This window comes from Delphinus delphis, chromosome 3 (genome assembly GCF_949987515.2).
Source record: "Delphinus delphis chromosome 3, mDelDel1.2, whole genome shotgun sequence".
Taxonomy (NCBI): Eukaryota; Metazoa; Chordata; class Mammalia; order Artiodactyla; family Delphinidae; genus Delphinus; species Delphinus delphis.
This window is the reverse complement of record NC_082685.1, coordinates 124,944,345-124,964,350: the sequence shown is the minus strand read 5'-3', so window position 1 is coordinate 124,964,350 and position 20,006 is coordinate 124,944,345. Positions and strand designations below refer to the sequence as shown.

The 20,006-nt window shown below is 38.8% G+C and overlaps 1 protein-coding gene across 1 annotated transcript in view; it reads left to right on the top strand.

Moving 5' to 3' along the window:
* The window catches only part of ZSWIM6 (zinc finger SWIM-type containing 6), a 203,193-nt gene that overhangs the window by 118,073 nt on the left and 65,114 nt on the right, over nucleotides 1-20,006 (top strand). Inside the window, exon 2 of the mRNA XM_060009444.1 lies at nucleotides 9,896-10,252. Within this exon, the coding sequence (XP_059865427.1) occupies nucleotides 9,896-10,252 (357 nt within the window). The remainder of the gene's footprint in view (nucleotides 1-9,895; nucleotides 10,253-20,006) is intronic.

The following is a 20,006-nucleotide window of genomic DNA, read 5'->3' as shown; positions in this document are numbered from 1 at the left end:
TTTTTCAATTTTAGCCAAGCACTTTTTTTCTTCTAAGTAATTTATGTTCGTTGTAGAAATCTTAGAAAAAGCATTACCCCTACATCAACCAAAACAAGTTAAATAAACATTCATCTGTAATCACACTGCTCTGAGACATGGGTGGGAATGTCTTAGTATGTTTCATCCACATTTTGAACCAAAGTCTCTTCGCTTCTCTTTTATCACTGTGTTTAAGAAAAAAATGTACCTCTTAGCCAAAGTATCAGTACATCTATCTTGCTGTTCTTTTTTTTTCTTATTAAAGACTTGTTTGTTTGTTTATATTTTTTGGTAATAGTTTTTTTTTAATTGAAGTATAGTTGATTTACAGTGTTGTGCTAGTTTCAGGTATACAGCAAAGTGATTCAGTTTATACATATATAGCTTCACTTAGGGAAACTGGAAGTTATTTGAGACAAAATTAAGTCTTCTCAGTCCCCTGCTTTTCTCTTCCATGTGGAGGCAACTCACATTTTAAGAATGCGCTATGTAAAATGGGAACAAATTTTTAAAAATCATAGCAGTTCCATTAATTTGGAAATATGTATATATTAGTATAGAATTACTGCAACAACAGCAAACCCTTGTCCATTATTGTAATAGAAATGCTGGCATGCTCCTGGGAGCTTGACATTTCAAGCAGCATGTGCACTCACGCTAACGGACTAGGGTTTTAGTGCATGTGTTGGAAATGCGGTGCTTCCAAGAGCATGTGACATTTCTATTACAATAATGATGATAGCAGGCATTCCGTAGAAGGAATCCTTGTGGTGGTTTATATACCTTGTCAGTTCTTACAGCAGTCCTACAAGATAGATATTATTAATCCTTTTTTAGATGAGAAAACTGAGGCTGTTACTTGCTTAAGGTTATTTAACAAAACAGATCTTATTTTAGAAGGTTCTAATTCTCTCTAAAATTCTGCCTCACTTTGTGTTATCCTGCATATTCTGTTGCCTCTGACTTTCTCATATAGGGTACATTTTGCCTTAGGCAAACAATGTGTTACTAAAATAGTTGCCAGTAATTTTTTTCCGTTAATTGGATTGTTTTGAATACACAAAGAACCTTCAATTATGAGGAATCCCATGGGACATTGTAAAACAATCTTTTTGTAGAAGTAAATACTCTGATCATTTTTAAATTTTTATATTTTAATTTAGATTTTTAATGAAGGTTTCACTTCAAATAGGATGGTATAGCTCTAAGTATTAACAATTATGATAGTAATACATTTTTGTTAATAAAGATTTTTTTCATTTATTTTTCTTTCTTAACGCTCAGACAAGTTTAATGTCTCATATCTGACTTCTTGGAATTGGGAGCATTTCGGTTCCATGATAAGCAAGAAATTGTATACATTTTTTATATGAAAAATCACATATTCCTTACTATTCTGTTTACTGTGTTTACTTAAATGTATTTTTACTAGAAAAGCCTAGTTTAGGCTGAATTCTAATCATCTTAGGTCGGCGACCCTGGACCAGCAGCCACAGCATCACCTGGGATGACGGGGTGGGGCCCAGGAATCCTGATGCACATTCCAGTTTGAGATGCACCAAACTATATGTTCCACCTACCAAGAGAGTAAGAGGGTTTGTGCGTTCTTTCACCTAACAAATGCTTCTTGAGTGTTTCCTCCAGGATAGTCCTCTGTGACAAGGGTGCTACAGAACTCTCCTGTCTCAGATGATATCACAGCCCTCTGCTTCGAGCTTTACGCGGTATAAGCGAGACGTGAACACTTAGAAATAGGCTTTAATTTAAAGTTGAGGGGTCAAGCCGGAGTTCCAGGGTGTGGGTGGAGGAATTTGGCTACCGAGGCCTGCATTCTCCCTTCTGGGGTCTGAGCACACTTTTCTCCTTACCTCTTGGCTCTGGTAAACAGACTTAGTTTCCAGAGTTTGTCCTTCACCTCAGCTCCTAAAGCAAATAGCCAAGCATCTCTAAAGGTTGTTTTGCTGTAAGCAGCAACAGGAAATAAACAAGTAAAAGGATCTTCTGTCCCCTTCCCCCTTAGAGGAAGTAAGACACAGGTGTGTAGAGGTGCTCAGAGTTGAACACCAAAGGGCTGTAATAAACTTAATCTGTACTTTAGAGGTTGGGCATCCAGGTGAGAGGCCAAGTGAGGGAAGGGGAAGAGGAGGGAGCACTGAATTGTAGGGGCGCCATTGGGGGCTATACAGATCGGGGCAAGGGAGCCTGGTTGATCTGGTCTTCAGGAAAGGTGGAAGTCTGGAGCTGCTTTGCAGAGAAGGTTGGCATTAGAGAAAGTGGAATTTAAAAATTGGGGCAGATAATTTAAATTCCTAAGCACTTTGTGGCTTTATAGTTGTGCGCATAACTCAAATTCTACCTAATTTGTTTATCACCCCTCCTCCCCCGGCTGCCCACCCAGAATCTGGGGCTGGGCAATGGTTGTTTCCCTCAAGTATGCATGTTAAAATACAGAAATACGTTTTGGAAAATTACTTGACAGTAATAGGGGGGAGGGGCTTATGTACTTCAAGATTGGGGATGACACAGAGTGATGTGATTTTTTTTTTTTTTTTAATCCAACATGGTCTCCTTAAACTCAGCTTCTTCTAGGTGCTCATTACAGATGGCTAAATTAGTGGATAAGTGTCTTTTTTTTTCAGGAATAATATTAAATAGCTATGTAATGCCATTCATATCTAACACAGTTATTCTGATCATACGGGTCCTTGTATGAAGTGTTGTGAGGATCTACATTAACGAGGAAACAAAACCAATACGGAGCAGAGTGCCTCTGGGAACTCTTGATTGGGCCCATCCAGTGCATGCTCCGTAAATTTTTATGTTGTTTATATGGTGTGCTGTGGTTTACAGTCTGGTCTTTGCATTAATTTGCCATTGTCTTTCTCTCAAATATTAATGAAGTGTAGGAGCAATTCTAGTCCAAATAGGCATTTTAAAGGTGGACTTCAAAACAAAGCTTTTCCTTTAAAAAATAATTTTTCTGAAAGACGGAAACCATTTCATTAGTGATTGCCGGCAAAATCTCCTAATGTCTTTCCATAAGCTGTTTAAGCTTAGTGTTAGAAATTAGGGCTAGAGGATTTAATTAGCCAGCTCACAGGATGCAGTCTCTTTAATTTAGGATATCCCTTTGAGAAAATTACGTAGTTGAAGAAAGAATATCATATTTTAGACAAGTTGGTTTTGAGTTGAGTTTATTGCCTCTGTCTTGGTCCCTTAATGTGTCTGTACTGCTGATCTGGAAATTAAGCTTGATTTGAATTAAAACTTTTTTTTTAAAATTGATAATTGCAGCATGGCATGTTAGATTGTGTGCAGTTCTCAGAGTTAGGAAAGGTAAAAGTTGGGTTTTGTGGGGCAATGATTAACTCATATATTTTACCAGGGACACATAATCAGGTATTAGTTACTATACATTTAGCCAATGCACTGGGTTTAGCAAACCAATGAATGCTTTGTTATGAGAGTGGTTAACACTTCTGCATTTTTAGACTTAGCTTTAGAAACTTAAAAGAAACCTCTTACAACCCTTGCCATCCTTTCAGCCATAACATTGCATTGCTTTGGTTTCTGCCTTTAATTTCCCCGGGGGTTCTTTTTATTTAGGAAAAGGGTGAAAGATGTATTTGTGTAAGTACTACACCAGTGCTTCTGTTAAATTCTTTTTCAACAAAAAATATGTTACTTGAGCACCTCATGTACAGGGTGCATATTTTTCTGAAAAGAATGTGCCCTGAAAGCAGTAGTTTTTAGTGTGTATTTATTTCATGTCTACCAGTTTACTTTAGCTTAGACAATTTCTAATGTTTTCAGTTTGTTACCATTTTTCAGTTAACTGAGCACATATACATATATGCACAAAGTGGCCAAGCTTTAGAAATTCTTTGTGTATTTTAAAACAGTTGTCTCTCCGGTCTGATACCATGGGTCTCCTTGTCACCTTTAAAATGCAACTAAAATCTAACCTTAGATATGGAAAATCAGCTTTCAAGGAAAGCTTATTTTTAGAATATCAGTGAAGAATTTAATATTTACTTTCTAGAAACCTTAATTCTCGTTAATGTGAAATTAATGTAGACGATCCAATTGTGTAGTTCTCATGTGAGAAATTTGCCCCTTCAGTGTTTGCCTGCTAAGTCTTATAAACTACTGACCTACCATAAGGTCCAAGTGCAAAAATGAAAATGTTTTGAAAGCCTCTCTGGGAGCTATGGGTATCCCTGGACCATGCTTTGAGAATCATTGCATTATAATATTTTTGAGGTATCTATGGTTACCTAAAAAAATCTCTCCCCGAATATTTTCTAGTTCTCTCTGTGTGAAAGTACACTCTTTCGCATTTATTTTCCAAGTTACTTCCAGAATGAGGTTCCTCCTTCCCCCCAAGATTCCAGTAGCCATAGAGGGAAAAAAACGTATTATGGATAAAGGGAATGTTTCCAGCACCCCTCCCCGCTATTTCTCCAGCTGGGAAGGGAAGGAAAGGGAAATAAAATTTAATGAGCACTTTTACTATGTGCCAGGTGCTTTACATATGTTATTTCAGTTTAATCCCCAAAACAATCCTAGGAGGTATTACTAGCCACATTTTGCACAAAATACAGCAAGTATCAGAAAGGATAAACAATATGCCCAGATCACACAGCATTTAAGTGGACAGAACCTGATCCGAATCAAAGTCTTGTTACCAAGGCCTGTACAACACCGAGCCTTGGTTTCTGCTTTGTTTTTCTTTAGTGCCTGCAGGCTGAGAACGTGAATACTATCATTATATTGGGTGCTGTGGTGGCATGACGACAAAACGATTTGACTGCCCTGTGAGGTTTGCTCTTATGGAATTAACTGTCTTTGACAGATTATATTTTGTAAAGTCAAATATATTTATTAAAAAAGATTTATGTAGTTTCTTCAGTTTTAGTTCTTTGAAAATAAAACAGCTAATTATCCATGGTTTACCACAGAGCGCAGGATTACCCCTTTCTGTGTCCTCAGTTCTGTCATATCGAACAGCTGACTGTCCTAGAAGGAGATTTTTGCATTTACAATCCCAAAGCCGCTGGTCATCTGGGATTGTCAGAACTCCAGAAAGGCAAAATCCATTCTCAAGAACATTACTTTTTGTTTCAAGTCACGCAGTACCTAAAGGATAAGACTATTGAGGTGTGCGGAGGAAGGAGTGGGGGAAGAATGTCTATCGGGACATCTCTAGTTATCTTTGAGGGAGGAATATTCTCCTTGCTTCTCCTGTGAGTGCTATGGGTATGATTTAGGACCCAGAGAGAGTGAGTTGGTGGAATTTCAAAGTTTCCTCAAATTGGAGAGGCCAAAATACACGACCACACAACCCTGAAGAGAGGCGTGATGGAACCTCCTACATGTTGACTCAGTATTGCGCTGTCTTAAAAACTAGTGTACCTGCTGTCCCCTCTGTGTGTATGTAACTTTCTTGTATCTAAAGTAAAGCCTCTTACCTCTAGCAACATCAGCCATCCCAACCTAAAAGTAAGGAGGGAAAAACCCCAAATAGACCTCTGAGTATTAAATAGTTGACACAAATCTAATCAAATTAGAGGTGCAGCTGACCTGAGGGCAAAGAATTTTCTATGAAAAAGGATAGCAGTATAGGAGGGGAGTCATTGTGATAGCTGATAGTAGAGAAAAAAACAAGAGCCCGCTGAAAAAATACTGCCACCTGCAGTTGTCTCTTACAGGGAATGCTGTCCCATTCACTTGGTAATACCCTGAATGGTCAGCTGATTAGGGTGGCAAGGTAGAACTTACATTTAGAAATATTTCCAACAAAAATAGTTGGATTTTTTTTTTTTTTTTCGGTACGCGGGCCTCTCACTGTCGTGCCCTCTCCCGTTGCGAAGAACAGGCTCCGGACGCGCAGGCTCAGCGGCCATGGCTCACGGGCCCAGCCGCTCCGCGACATGTGGGATCTTCCCAGACCGGGGCACGAACCCGTGTCCCCTGCATCGGCAGGCAAACTCTCAACCACTGAGCCACCAGGGAAGCCCCCAAATAGTTGGAATTTTAAAAAGGAGTTTGGATACTTGAAAGATAATCTAGAATTACTTGGAAAAAGAACATTCATGAAATGCCTTAATCTTGACGATACTACATTAATGAAGTGTACTTTTGTAAGACATGAATGTGTTTATTTGTGTCCTCACATCTCTTGAGTTAGTTTTGGAAGTCACAATATTTTATAGTTTGTTTTTTAAAAAATTTTATGAGAATGGTAAATACTCAACATAATATAATTGGATAGTAGGTGGGGTTTTCCCCCAGCATAATTGTACGATATCAGGATTCACTATACTTTACTTCTGACTTGTACAACTCACATGAATGAAGACAACTCTGTTTTGCAAAACCATTTGACGGCTTCATTGGTTCTGCTAAGGGTCTCTTCTCTTTTTTTTTAAATTTTTATTGGAGTATAGCTGCTTTACAATGCTGTGTTAGTTTCTGCTGTACAGCAAAGTGAATCAGCTATACGTATACATATATCCCCTCTTTTTTGGATTTCCTTCCCATTTAGGTCACTGCAGAGCACTGAGTAGAGTTCCCTGTGCTATACAGTAGGTTCTCGTTAGCTATCTATTTTATACGTAGTATCAATAGTGTATATATGTCAATCCCCATCTCCCAATTCATCCCACTGCCCCCTTCCCCCTTGGTATCCATACCTTTGTTCTCTATGTCTGTGTCTCTGTTTCTGCTTTGCAAATAAGACCATCTGTACCATTTTTCTAGATTCCACATATATGTGTTAACATACATTTGTTTTTCTCTTTCTGACTTACTTCACTCTGTATGACACTCTCTAGGCCCATCCAGGTCTCTACAAATGACCCAATTTCGTTCCTTTTTATGGCTGAGTAATATTCCATTGTATATATGTACCACATCATCTTTATCCATTCCTCTGTTGATGGATATTTAGGTTGCTTCCATGTCCTGGCTATTGTAGTGCTGCAGTGAACATTGGGGTACCTGTGTCTTTTTGAATTATGGTTTTCTCAGGGTATATGTCCAGTAGTGGGATTGCTGGGTCATATGGTAGTTCTTTCTATTTTTAGTTTTTTAAGGAACCGCCATACTGTTTTCCATAGTGGCTGTATCAATTTACATTCCCACCAACAGTGCAAGAGGGTTCCCTTTTCTCCACACCCTCTTCAGCATTTATTGTTTATAGAGTTTTTGATGATGGCCATTTTGAGGTGATTTGTGAGGTGATAACCTCATTGTAGTTTTGATTTGCATTTCTCTAATAATTAGTGTTGTTGAGCATCTTTTTATGTGCCTCTTGGCCATCTGTATGTCTTCTTTAGGGAAATGTCTATTTAGGAAGGGCCTCTTCTTTGATATTTAAATCAGTCTCTTTTGAAGCACCTCTTACACTATAGCCTTGCAGACTATTTAAATAGTAACTAGTCTAACTATTTTGGATTCTCAGTTGTCTTGGCTTTGCCTGTGATGGGAGTCCTTCAGTATCACTTTTGTGGAGAGACAAAGATGTTGACTTGGTGGATAAGGAGAAAGAAAATAGTGTTAAGCTGGGAGAGATTGATTTTATAAATGGCTAGTTTATGATAACTATCTTCCTATAGTGACAGCTAGTTTCTTTTGTACACATATATATGTGACAGGTAGAAAACAGAGAACCTTTGCACTAAGTGTACGGAATATACTTGGAAACTTTCTGGACTTATTTATGATCCATTGATCTTTTTCTTGTCTTAATCTGTGCCGGTCCCATGGACTTTTAATTATTGTAAGCTTTTAGCGCACTGGTATACAAGAAGGCAAGACTGCTCTTATTATTCTTCATTTCTAAAATTTTCCTGGGTGTTTACTTTTTATGTGATCTTTTTTTCTCGTGGGGAAATACATTAAAATTTTTTAAAAAATATGATTACATTTGCTATGTATCCTTTCTTTAATTGCGGTTTTCCAAAAAAACTTCTTGACCAAAAGAGATGGAGGAGGAGACTGGAATATCCATTTAAAAACAGGGATAATCTCTGTGGAAGAAAACCAGAGGTTATCGTATTACGGTTATCAGAATTCCTTATTGTGAAGCAATAATAGTGACTTGATTTTTGGAAATGCACTTCTTAAGTTGATAATCTGGTAAAAAAATATGACAACACTTTTCTCTTTCCACTGTGTTGCTGAATATGAATTATCAAGATGAAGTTACATTACTCTGAAAGATTTCTCGTAAGTTGAATAGTGTTTCTCCCAGCGCCCTGGCCTAAAGGAACCCCTCTCTTGAAAGAGATAGTAAGTAGGGTTCAGATGCCCCACATGTGAACTCTAGGCATCATCTGGCTGTCCTTCTCGTGTCACATCTCTGTAGCTCCATGTGCAGCATCCTTTCCAGAGTTCCCACATGGTGAAAAGATCCTTCTCCTTGTGATTTAAGGGGAACCTGGAGAAACAGTGGCCTGCTAGGTAAATTTTATTCAAGTAGCTTAGATAGTGGAAGGCTGAGAGAGTCAGAGGCTTCATTACATTTCTGACATTCAAGTTTCTATCGGGTTCTTAATCCTGAGGTAAGCCTGTGCCCTGGAGGTTTCCCCTTAATGTTTATCAGTGGCCCTCTGCATGTGGCTTTCAGAGAGGGTAGATGGAACTGGATGGTGTGCCAAAAAACATTCAGGATAAGCTTCCCCATATTTAGGGAAAAGGAGTGAGGGGGATGTATGCCCTGGCCAGACAGGACGAGACTGACTGACTGGTGGCAGCGGCAGTGAGAGGCAGTTTTCATTGGCTGTGAGCTGTAGCTAGAGCTATCCAAGGAACTGTTGCTGCCTGTGCGGGTTGAGTGTCTCATTTCTGGATCCTTCGAAGCAGCGGCCAAGTGCCATTGGTGAGGGAGGTTGTGGAGGGTTCCTGTGTGGTTCTAAGTTGAGGCTACAAGGCCTCTAAGGCCCCTTGCCACTTGGTGATTTTGTGCACCCACGTGTGCATGTGAGTATGTTTAACAGCCTACCTCTGTACCAGCTTTACTCTGTATGATAGGAAAGAAAATAGTCATTGAGCTACTTCAGCTATGGTATGCGTGCGATTTGATGGGCTTTGCAGTTCCCCCTACACATACTGCTCAGAGACGTTGCAATATTGGGGCTGCCTGGAATAAAGGTGGAAGGAGGGGAGGAGTTTGTTGAGAAGAAAGCTGAGCTGGCCTACTCTATTTTTAAAAAGTTGTTTAAAAAAGGGTGGAATGCTGGGGGAGAAAACTACTGATCTAGGGGATTTTGGTCAGGTATATACCACACAGATTTAGAACAGTAATGATGGCTTACTCTAGGTAAGCTATGGTCTAGGTATAGGTATGATGTGGTGTATGAATATACATATGTATACATATATATAGGTGTGATGGTGGTATATACTGCAGTAAGTGTTTTCATATGGCTGTGTAATAAACTACTTCAGCATGTCTGTTAAATAGCATTTATTTTTTACTTGTAAGGTGCAGGGAGAGGGAGGTTGGAGTGGCCTGAATGTTTTTACTTGAAAATAAAAGCTGTCGTGTTTTATTCTTGCAGCTGTCAAGCACTGCGCATTTCAAAGAATTAAAATATTTTGTAGGGCTTCCCTGGTGGCGCAGTGGTTGAGAGTCTGCCTGCCAATGCAGGGGACACGGGTTCGTGCCCCAGTCTGGGAAGATCCCACATGCCGCGGAGTGGCTGGGCCCGAGAGCCATGGCCGCTGAGCCTGCGCGTCCGGAGCCTGTGCTCCGCGACGGGAGAGGCCACAACAGTGAGAGGCCCACGTACAGGAAAAAAAAAAAAAAAAAAATATTTTGTAGCATCTGAATGCAGAAACTGAACTCTCCTCCCCTTCTTTCACCTAGGTTTCCACTTGAGTGGCACAGTGACAGAACCTGCAATACAATCGGAGCCAGAAACTGTTTGTAACGTGGCCATCAGCTTTGATCGTTGCAAGATTACCTCAGTGACCTGCAGCTGTGGAAACAAGGACATATTTTATTGTGCCCATGTTGTGGCACTGTCTTTATACCGCATCCGCAAGCCAGATCAGGTCAAATTGCATCTTCCCATTTCAGAGACTCTCTTTCAAATGAATAGAGACCAACTACAAAAGTTTGTACAGTATTTGATCACAGTGCACCACACAGAAGTTTTGCCAACTGCTCAAAAATTGGCAGATGAAATTCTTTCCCAGAATTCAGAAATCAACCAAGTTCACGGTGAGTATAAATAATCATTCTATAGATTGCTTCTCTGGATTATTTTTCATTTATAAATTTAATTCTTTTGCATGAAAATGAATTAAATATGAATTAGATCATCAACATTGCTCTTAGGTAGCTGAAGGTTTAAATTTAGTTTTGCATCCTAAAACATTTCTTTTGAAATGTTTTGTACCTTCTACTAGATACCAAGTCTTTTCTGCTCAGAAAAATTTCTCGTTTGTTAAAGCTTGGCTCTTATATGTTTATGTTTTGTAAAATTTCATCAAATACTAGGTATCAGTTATAGTAAACACAAATTCACCTTTGTCAGCTGTTGTCAGTAAACTGACTTGCGCATATTCAGAATTTTTTTCATTTTCTTAAAAAATTTATTTTCCAAGGCAGTACGTTTCTGATATGATGCCTCATATTAAGAAAGTAACTTATTCTTAGAAAAAGATGAGAATTTATATAGAGAGAGTTTAGGATATGATTATTATTGTGTGTAAGAAATCTCAAAAAGGGTTTCTTTTAAGTCTTTTATACACTGAACTTGTTATCTCACTTATTTGTAAACACATGTATCAACTGTCAACATATAGTTGAAATATGGGACCAGTCAGTCACTCAACCCTATCCTTTTAGGTTTTCTTCAAAGTCCTTACTTGATGTAGCAAATATAAATGTTTAAGGAAAGCAGTTTGAGATCATTTCTTAAAAACTTTTAAAATTGTGAGTTATAACACAGAAAAGTGCATAGAATATGTATGTGTAGATTAACAAAGTGAACCAACATCCAGGCCAAGAAATAGATGACTCTCGGCACTTTGGAGGGTTCCACATGTCCCCTTCCAGTCAGTCATAGGCTCCTTTCTGTTTCCCATGGTAATCATTGCCTGATTTTTTATGGTAATCACTTCTTTGGTGCTTTGTGTTTTAACGTTAACATCACTAAACACTGGTTTAGTCTTATCTGATTTTAAACGTTATGTATCTGACTTCTTTCATTCAAAATCATGTTTATATGATTTATTCATATTGTTTCACATACCATTAGTTCATTCATTTTCATTGCTCTAAAGCAGCACCAGAAATACCAATAGAAGTACAGTGTGAGCTACATGTATAAGTTAAAATATCTTGTTAGCTTCACTTAAAAAGAAGCAAGTAAAATTAATGTTAATAATGTTTTATTTATCTCAATATATCTAAAAAATTAATTCAATATATTCATGTCATACCAACATTCATCAATTCAACAAAAATATTGATATATTGCACTTCTTTTCCATATTAAGTCTTTGAAAATCTGTTGTCTGTTTTACACTTACAGCACATCTCACATCAAGCTCTAGCCACATTGCAAGTGTTCAATAGCCACATGGCTAGTGGCTACCTTATTCGACAGCACATACTCTATAGAGTATTCTAGGTATGGGGACACCACAATTTATTTGTCTCTCCCACTGTTGATGAACCCTGTTTTGAACAGAGCTGCTGTGAACATTCTTTTACAAGTCTCCTGGTATCTTATGATACTTTTAATATGTCTTTTATGTCAGGGGAAAATCCACATAGACATATTTCTTCTAGTGCTCTCCATGTCAGTCTCAGCTTTATTAAAGTAGCTGTTATAAGGTGTGTAAAGCATTTTACTTGGTAGAGTCTGCCAGTGTTGAGTAACAGGATTGTAAACAAGTCTGCCACAGAAGTACCCTGGACCCACCAAAAGCACATGCATTCAAGGACTTTTTAAGCAGGCTTCTGCTCTGTCGTATCATCTGTCTCAATCATGTTACCTTGTGAAAATTCAGGCCAGCTAACAGTCATCTCAGAGATTTCTCAGGAGCCTATTTGTGGCTTCCTATTAAATCGCTCATTGAAGGCAGAAGAATAGCATATACCATTTCTTCAAACTTTTATGCACTCTCTCTTTTTCCTTTTTTTAAAATTCATATATTCCATTTGGTCATTTTGTTCTCTGAGTTTTAGTTTAACCAGAGGTCCACATCAACAGTAAGGTGTTTGTTCTGCATTTGTCTTCCTTGTTTTGAAGGATAGCAGCCCCCAAAGTTTCTTATCTAAAAGCTTTTAAAATGCATTTCTGTGTCAAAATAGTGGGACTAATGAAACAATCTAAACTAAACTTGGATGTGAGAAAGTGTTCACATGACATTATATTTCTCTCAGACTTTCTAAAATTAGAAGAAAAAGATGTCTAAGGAAATATCAAGGGCAGAATGCAGGTTAGCTTTAGACTCAATGTGATTTTCAAATAACTTTTGCATGAGAACAGCTTCACGAAAGCAGTGAACTTGAGAAGTTTATCCTGCCAGCTTTCTCTCCACTTAATTTATCATAAGATTTGCTCCTAGCCTGGAAATGGGCCAATTACACAAGCTGCCTTCCTGCCTTCCATTCTAGTGTGACAAGTGGCAAAAAAAGAAGAGAGGTAGAAAGCAGGCCATGACCTTAAGTGTTGAAATGGGAAATCTGCTCCCTGGAGGGTCTTATTTTAACTCTTAGATTGATGACTTAGTAGGGGGTGGGATTTAAAATGTTTTGCAGTTATTTGACTACATGGTCCCACCTGCCTCCAAACATCTGTACATTAAGTGTTTTCTAACTCATTTTAAAAGCAGTATTTCCTTGTATGGTTTCGAGGGTATATTTTTTCTTTGAGAAAAATGTCTTGAACATGAATGTTGGGAAGAGTTCATGTTTCTCTAAGGAAAAGCATCACTTTTACCTTGCTAGATAAATAGGGTTAGGATAGGATTTAGATTAGATTATCTTAATAGGTATCTATAGGTATCTATCTTAATAGGTATCTATATATATCTTAAACAGAATGAGGTTTAGCTTATCTAAATCCTTTACAAGGGAAATTCATAATATAATTTTTAAGTAAATACAAACTATGTTGATAACAGTAGGTTTTTCCTTTTCCTTGTGAACTTGTCCTAATGCTTCTTAAAATTCTATTAGTTGCTTTACTTACTATTTTGAAATATTTTATTTTTAAAAGAATTTTATGCTGAGGAATTAAAAGCTTTTTCAAGTCTATTTCAGGCATATTGTTTCTCAAAATTTCCTTGTAAGCTACATATTGCAAATTTATAATTGTAATAGTTTCTAGACTAAGAAGCCAAGGAGAATGGGTTAGTGACTTATCCAGGATCACAGGTTGAGTGAAAGTAGTCGGAATATAGAAGTAGTCATCATAATAGTTCAGTCCTTGTCAGTTTTTTACATTTCATTTTGTTTTCATAAAATGTCCTGCATAATTATGATTAGATTAAATCAATCACTATATGCTAAAAAGTGGGTATAAGATAGTTAATGTTAATGGCCCTCCAAGGAGATTGCCAGTTGTAGTTTTGCATTGATAAGCAAAATTGTTTGTCTTGGTTTTATATTAAAATAAGACTTATGGGCTTCCCTGGTGGCGCAGTGGTTGAGAGTCCGCCTGCCGATGCAGGGGACATGGGTTCGTGCCGGGAAGATCCCACATGCTGCGGAGCGCTTGGGCCCGTGAGCCATGGCCGCTGAGCCTGCACGTCTGGAGCCTGTGCTCTGCAATGGGAGAGGCCACAACAGTGAGAGGCCCGCATACCGCAAAAAACAAAACAAAACAAAACAAACCCAAAAAACTTTCTAGCTTCCATATTGTTAAGAAAAAGCTATTGTCTTTGCTAAGTATTTATTTGGAAATTTACTGATTTCTTAGTGCTAACCCAACTCTCTTGATTAATTCAACTTAGCCTTTTTTGGTCTTTTATGCTTCTTATTAAAGGAGTGCATTATAAATTAGTAAATTGTGGTGTAGGGACAGAACATTGAATTTGAAACCTGGAGGCCTAGAGTACAGCATTGTCTCTTCTGTGTATTACCTATGTGACCCTGGGTGAGACTCATTTTTTTTCCTCATATTTAAAATGCTCATAATCTTCTCTAGCAGCGTTGGAAAAATTTTAGTCATATAATATATACATGTGTAAAATATTAAAGAAAAGAGAGAGTTTACCTTATGTTGGGGTACCCGTAAGTGGTCATAGTTAAAAAGAAGAGGGAAGAAACCAATTGGGGGATGGATGATAATAGAGTTGTAGGTCAGCTTGCTGTGCTCTGACTGTCTGGCACATATTTCCTCCTCTTCTACTTTTTTCCTTTTGCTCTTTCTTTTAGTGACCTCCCTATGGGATAGCCTGTACTGGGCAAACTACAACAAAAAGGGACAGATGGAGTGGAAACTGTGGCATTGGTCTCTGCTTGGAACAGAGGGAAAGGGTGTCATTTCTGTGGCCCTTCTACTCCCAGAGCTTGAGTCAATCCCAAAAGTAGGCTAGATTCATCCCTCACTTCAGTGTCATGTGTCCAGTGATACCATCTCAGTTAGCCAGATGTAGAAGGGATGTAAAGTTGACCCAGGAGCAACTTGGGGGTTAGGGGCATCAACCGTCTGCACAGTTGAAATTCCACGTGTAACTTACAGTCATTCGGTCCTGGGTACCTGCGGTCCTCTATACCTGTGGTTCCTCATGCCCACAGTTCTTCTGTATCTGCAGTTCCATGTCTGTGGATTCAACTGGGGATTATGTAGTACTGTAGTATTTACTATTGAAAAAAAAAGTCCGTCTAAGTGGACCCATGTAATTCAAACCCAGTTGTTTAAGGGTCAGTTGTATTCATGTCAGGTGAGGGTGGACACATGACATCTAAGATGTTTTCCACTCCCAATTCTGTGACTCTTTGGTGATTGTATTTTTTACAGAGACACAGGAGGCACCTAGGATCCATACTCCAAAGATGTACCTCTTGTAGTTCTACCCAAGTGTGCATTTGAGTGTTGTTCTTTCATCAGACATTTCAATTTGTTTGAGGATGGTTCTTATAAAACTACCACTGTAAATTCCATTCATGCTTGCCTGTCCTGCTTAATTTAGCCTTCGAATGCTTCTGTGTCCCAGCCATCATATATATGTCTATTCAGTCTCTTCCAGATATTACCAAACAAGCAAATCTATTCAGCCATCCCATGTCTGTTGTATAGCTTATGTTTACTTGATTATAAGCTCCATCAGGGCTGAAACTATGACCTGTGTATTTTGCCAGCCTCCCTAAGGACAATATTTAAGAAAGTAATGGGCACACTGGGACTTCCCTGGGGGTGCAGTGTTAAGAATCTGCCTGCCAGTACAGAGGACACGGGTTTGAGACCTGGTCTGGGAAGATCCCCCATGGCGCGGAGCAACTAAGCCCGTGCGCCACAACTACTGAGCCTGCTCTCTAGAGCCTGTGAGCCACAACTACTCAGGCTGTGTGCCACAACTACTGAAGCTCGCGCGCCTAGAGCCCGTGCTCTGCAACAAGAGATGCCACCGCAGTGAGAAGCCCACACACTGCAATAAGAAGCCTGCACACTGCAACAAAGAGTAGCCTCCGCTTGCCGCAACTAGAAGAAGGCCCTCGTGCAGCAACGAAGACCCAACGCAGCCCCCCCAAAAAAGCCCAGGACCAGATGGCTTCACAGGTGAAGTCTATCAGACATTTAGAGAAGAGCTAACACCTGTCCTTCTCAAACTCTTCCAAAAAACTGCAGAGGAAGGAACACTCCCCAGTTCATTCTACGAGGCCACCATCACCATCACCATCACCAAAACCAGACAAAGATGTCACAAAAAGGAAAACTACAGGCCAATATCACCGATGAGCATAGATGCAAAAATCCTCAACAAAATACTAGCAACACGTTAAATCCAACAACACGTTAAGAGGGTCATACACCATGGTCAAGTGGGATTTATCCCAGGGATGCAAGGATTCTTCAATATATGCAAATCAATGTGATATACCATATTAACAAATTGAAGAATAAAAACCATATGATCATCTCAATAGATGCAGAAAAAGCTTTTGACAAAATTCAACACCCTTTTATGATATAAACTCTCCAGAAAGTGGGCATAGAGGGAAACTACCTCAACATAATAAAGGCCATATATGACAAACCCACAGCAAACATCATTCTCAATGGTGAAAAACTGAAAGCATTTCCTCTAAGATCAGGAACAAGACAAGGGTGTCCACTCTTGCCACTATTATTCAACATAGTTTTGGAAGGCCTAGCCACGGCAATCAGAGAAGTAAATGAAATAAAAGGAATCCAAATTGGAAATGAAGAAGTAAAACTGTCACTGTTTGCAGATGACATGATACTATACATAGAAAAGTCCTAAAGATGCCACCAGAAAACTACTAGAGCTAATCAATGAATTTAGTAAAGTTGCATGATACAAAATTAATACACAGAAATCTCTTGCATTCCTATGTACTAACAACGGAAGATCAGAGAAAGAAATTAAGGAAACAATCCCATTTACCATAGCAACAAAAAGAATAAAATACCAAGGAATAAACCTTAACTAAGGGGGCAAAAGACCTGTATGCAGAAAACTATAAGATACTGATGAAAGAAATCAAAGACAACACAAACAGATGGAGAGATATACCATGTTCTTGGATTGGAAGAATCAATATATATTTTTAAAATTTATTTTATTTATTCATTTTTGGCTGCACCGGGTCTTTTTTGCTGCACGTGGGCTTTCTCTGGTTGCGGTGCGCAGGCCTCCCACCGCCGTGGCCCCTCCTGCTGCAGAGCATGGGCTCTAGGCACGCGGGCCCCAGCAGTCATGGCATGCAGCCTCAGTAGTTGTGGTGCGCGGGCACAGCAGTTGTGGCTTGCGAGCTCTAGAGTGCAGGCTCAGTAGTTGTGGCGCATGGACCCAGCCACCCCATGGCGTGTGGGATCCCCCCGGACCAGGGATCGAACTCGTGTTCCCTGCACCGGCAGGCGGACTCTCAACCACTGCACCACTGGGGAAGCTCTGGAAGAATCAATATTTTGAAAATGACTGTTCTATCCAAACAGTCTGCAGATTCAAAGCAATACCTATCAAATTACCAACGGCATTTTTCACAGAACTAGAACAAAAAATTTTTACAATTTGTATGGAAACACAAAAGACCCCAATAGCCAAAGCATTCTTGAGAAAGAAAAATGGAGCTGGAGGAATCAGGCTCCCTGACTTCAGACTATACTACAAAGCTACAGTAATCAAGGCAGTATAGTACTGGCACAAAAACAGAAATATAGATCAATGGAACAGGATAGAAAGCCCAGAGATAAATCCGCACGCCTGTGGTCACCTAATCTATGACAAAGGAGGCAAAAATACACAGTGGAGAAATGACAGTCTCTTCAATAAGTGGTGCTGGGAAAACTGGACAGCTACATGTAAAAGAATGAAAGTAGAACACTTCCTAACACCATACACAAAAAATAAACTGAAAATGGATTAAAGACCTAAATGTAAGGCCAGACACTGTAAAACTCTTAGATGAAAACATAGGCAGAACACTCTTCGACACAAATCACAGCAAGATCTTTTTTGACCCACCTCCTAGAGTAATGAAAATAAAAACAAAAATAAACAAATAGGACCTAATGAAACTTAAAAGCTTTTGCACAGCAAAGGAAACCATAGACAAGACAAAAAGACAACCCTCAGAATGGGAGAAAATATTTGCAAATGAAGCAACGGGCAAAGGATTAAGCTCCAAAATTTACAAGCAGCTCATGCAGCTCAATATCAAAAAGCAAACAACCCAATCCAAAAATGGGCAGAAGACCTATAAGTAGACATTTCTCCAAAGAAGACATACAGATGGCCAAGAGGCACATGAAAAGATGCTCAACATCACTAATTATTAGAGAAATGCAAATCAAAACTACAATGAGGCATCACCTCACACCAGTCAGAATGGCCATCATCAAAAAATCTATAAACAATAAATGCTGGAGAGGGTGTGGAGAAAAGGGAACCCTCTTACACTGTTGGTGGGAATGTAAAGTGATACAGCCACTATGGAAAACAGTATGGAGATTCCTTCAAATCCTAAAAATGGAACTACTATACGACCCAGCAATCCCACTACTGCGCATATACCCAGAGAAAACCATAATACAGAAAGACCCGTGCACCCTGGTATTCGTAGTAGCACTACTTACAATAGCCAGGACATGGAAGCAACCTAAATGCCTATCGACAGATTAATGGATAAAGAAGATGTGGTACATATATACAAAGGAATATTACTCAGCCATTAAAAGGAATGAAATTGGGTTATTTGTAGAGACATGGATGGACCTAGCGAGTGTTATACAGAGTGAAGTAAGTCAGAAAGAGAAAAACAAATATCATATATTAACGCATATGTGGAGTTTTAAAAAATGGCATAGATGACCTTATTTGCCAAGCAGAGATAGAGACACAGACCTAGAGAACAAATGTTGTATGGATACCAAGGGGGAAAGGGGGAGGTTGGGAGGAACTGGGAGATTGGGATTGACAGATATACACTATTGGTACTATGTATAAAATAGACAACTGATGGGAACATACTGTGTAGCAGAGGGAACTCTACTTAATGAACCGTAGTATCCTAAATGGGAGGGTAATCCAAAAGGGAGGGGATATATGTATATGTATGACTGATTCCTTTTGCTGTGCAGTAGAAGCCAACACAACATTGTGGAAGCAACTATACTCCAAAAATAAGTAAATAAATAAAAATTTAAAAATTAAAAAAAAGTAATGGGCACTCACAGTTTGTTAAACAAAAAGTAACAGTGTCCTTTATTATGTAGTAAAGGCCATTTATGAGAAACCCATAGCTAAAATCATACTCAGTGGTGAAAAGCTGAAAGCCTTTCTTCCAAATTCAGGAACAAGACAAGGATGCCCACTCTCACCACTTCTATTTGACACAGTATTGGAAGACCTAGCCACAGCAATCAGACAAGAAAACCAAATAACAGGCATCCAGATTGAAAGGGAAGAAGTAAAACTGTCATTATTTGCAGAGAAAGCCCTAAAGTTTTCACCCAAAAACTGGTAAATGAATTCAGTAAAGTTGTAGGATGCAAGGTTAATATACAGAAATCTGTTGCATTTCTATACACTAACAATGAAATATCAGAAAAAGAATGTAGAAAAAAGACCTGTTAAAAATTGCATCAAAAAGAGTAAAATACTTAGGAATAAACTTAACCAAGTAGGTGAAAGACCTATACTCTGAAAACAATAAAACACTGATGAAGAAAATTGAAGATGATACAAAGAAATGGAAAGATATCTCATGCTCTTGAATTGGAAGAATTAATATTGTTAAAATGGCTATACCACCCAAAGCAATCTACAGATTTGATGGAATCTCTATCAAAATACCCATGACATTTTCCACAAAACTAGGACAAAAAATCCTAAAATTCATATGGAACCGCAAAAGACCCAGAATTGCCAAAGCAATCTTGAGAGAAAAGAACAAAGCTGGAGCTATCACCCTCCCACACTTCAAACTATACTACAAAGCTACAGTAATCAAAACAGCATGGTACTGGTACAGAAACCAGACACACAGGTCAGTGGAACAGAATAGAGAGCCCAGAAATAAATTCACACACCTATGGTCAATTAATCTGCAACAAAAGGGGCAAGAATATACAATGGAGAAAAGACAGTCTCTTCAACATGTGGTTCTGGGAAAGCTGGACAGCCACATGTGAAACAGAGATTAGAACATTTCCTCCCACCATAAACAAAAATAAATTCAAAATGGATTAAAGACTTAAATGTAAGCCCTTGAAACCATAAAACTTCTAGAAGAGAATATAGGCAGAACACTCCTTGACATAAATCATGGC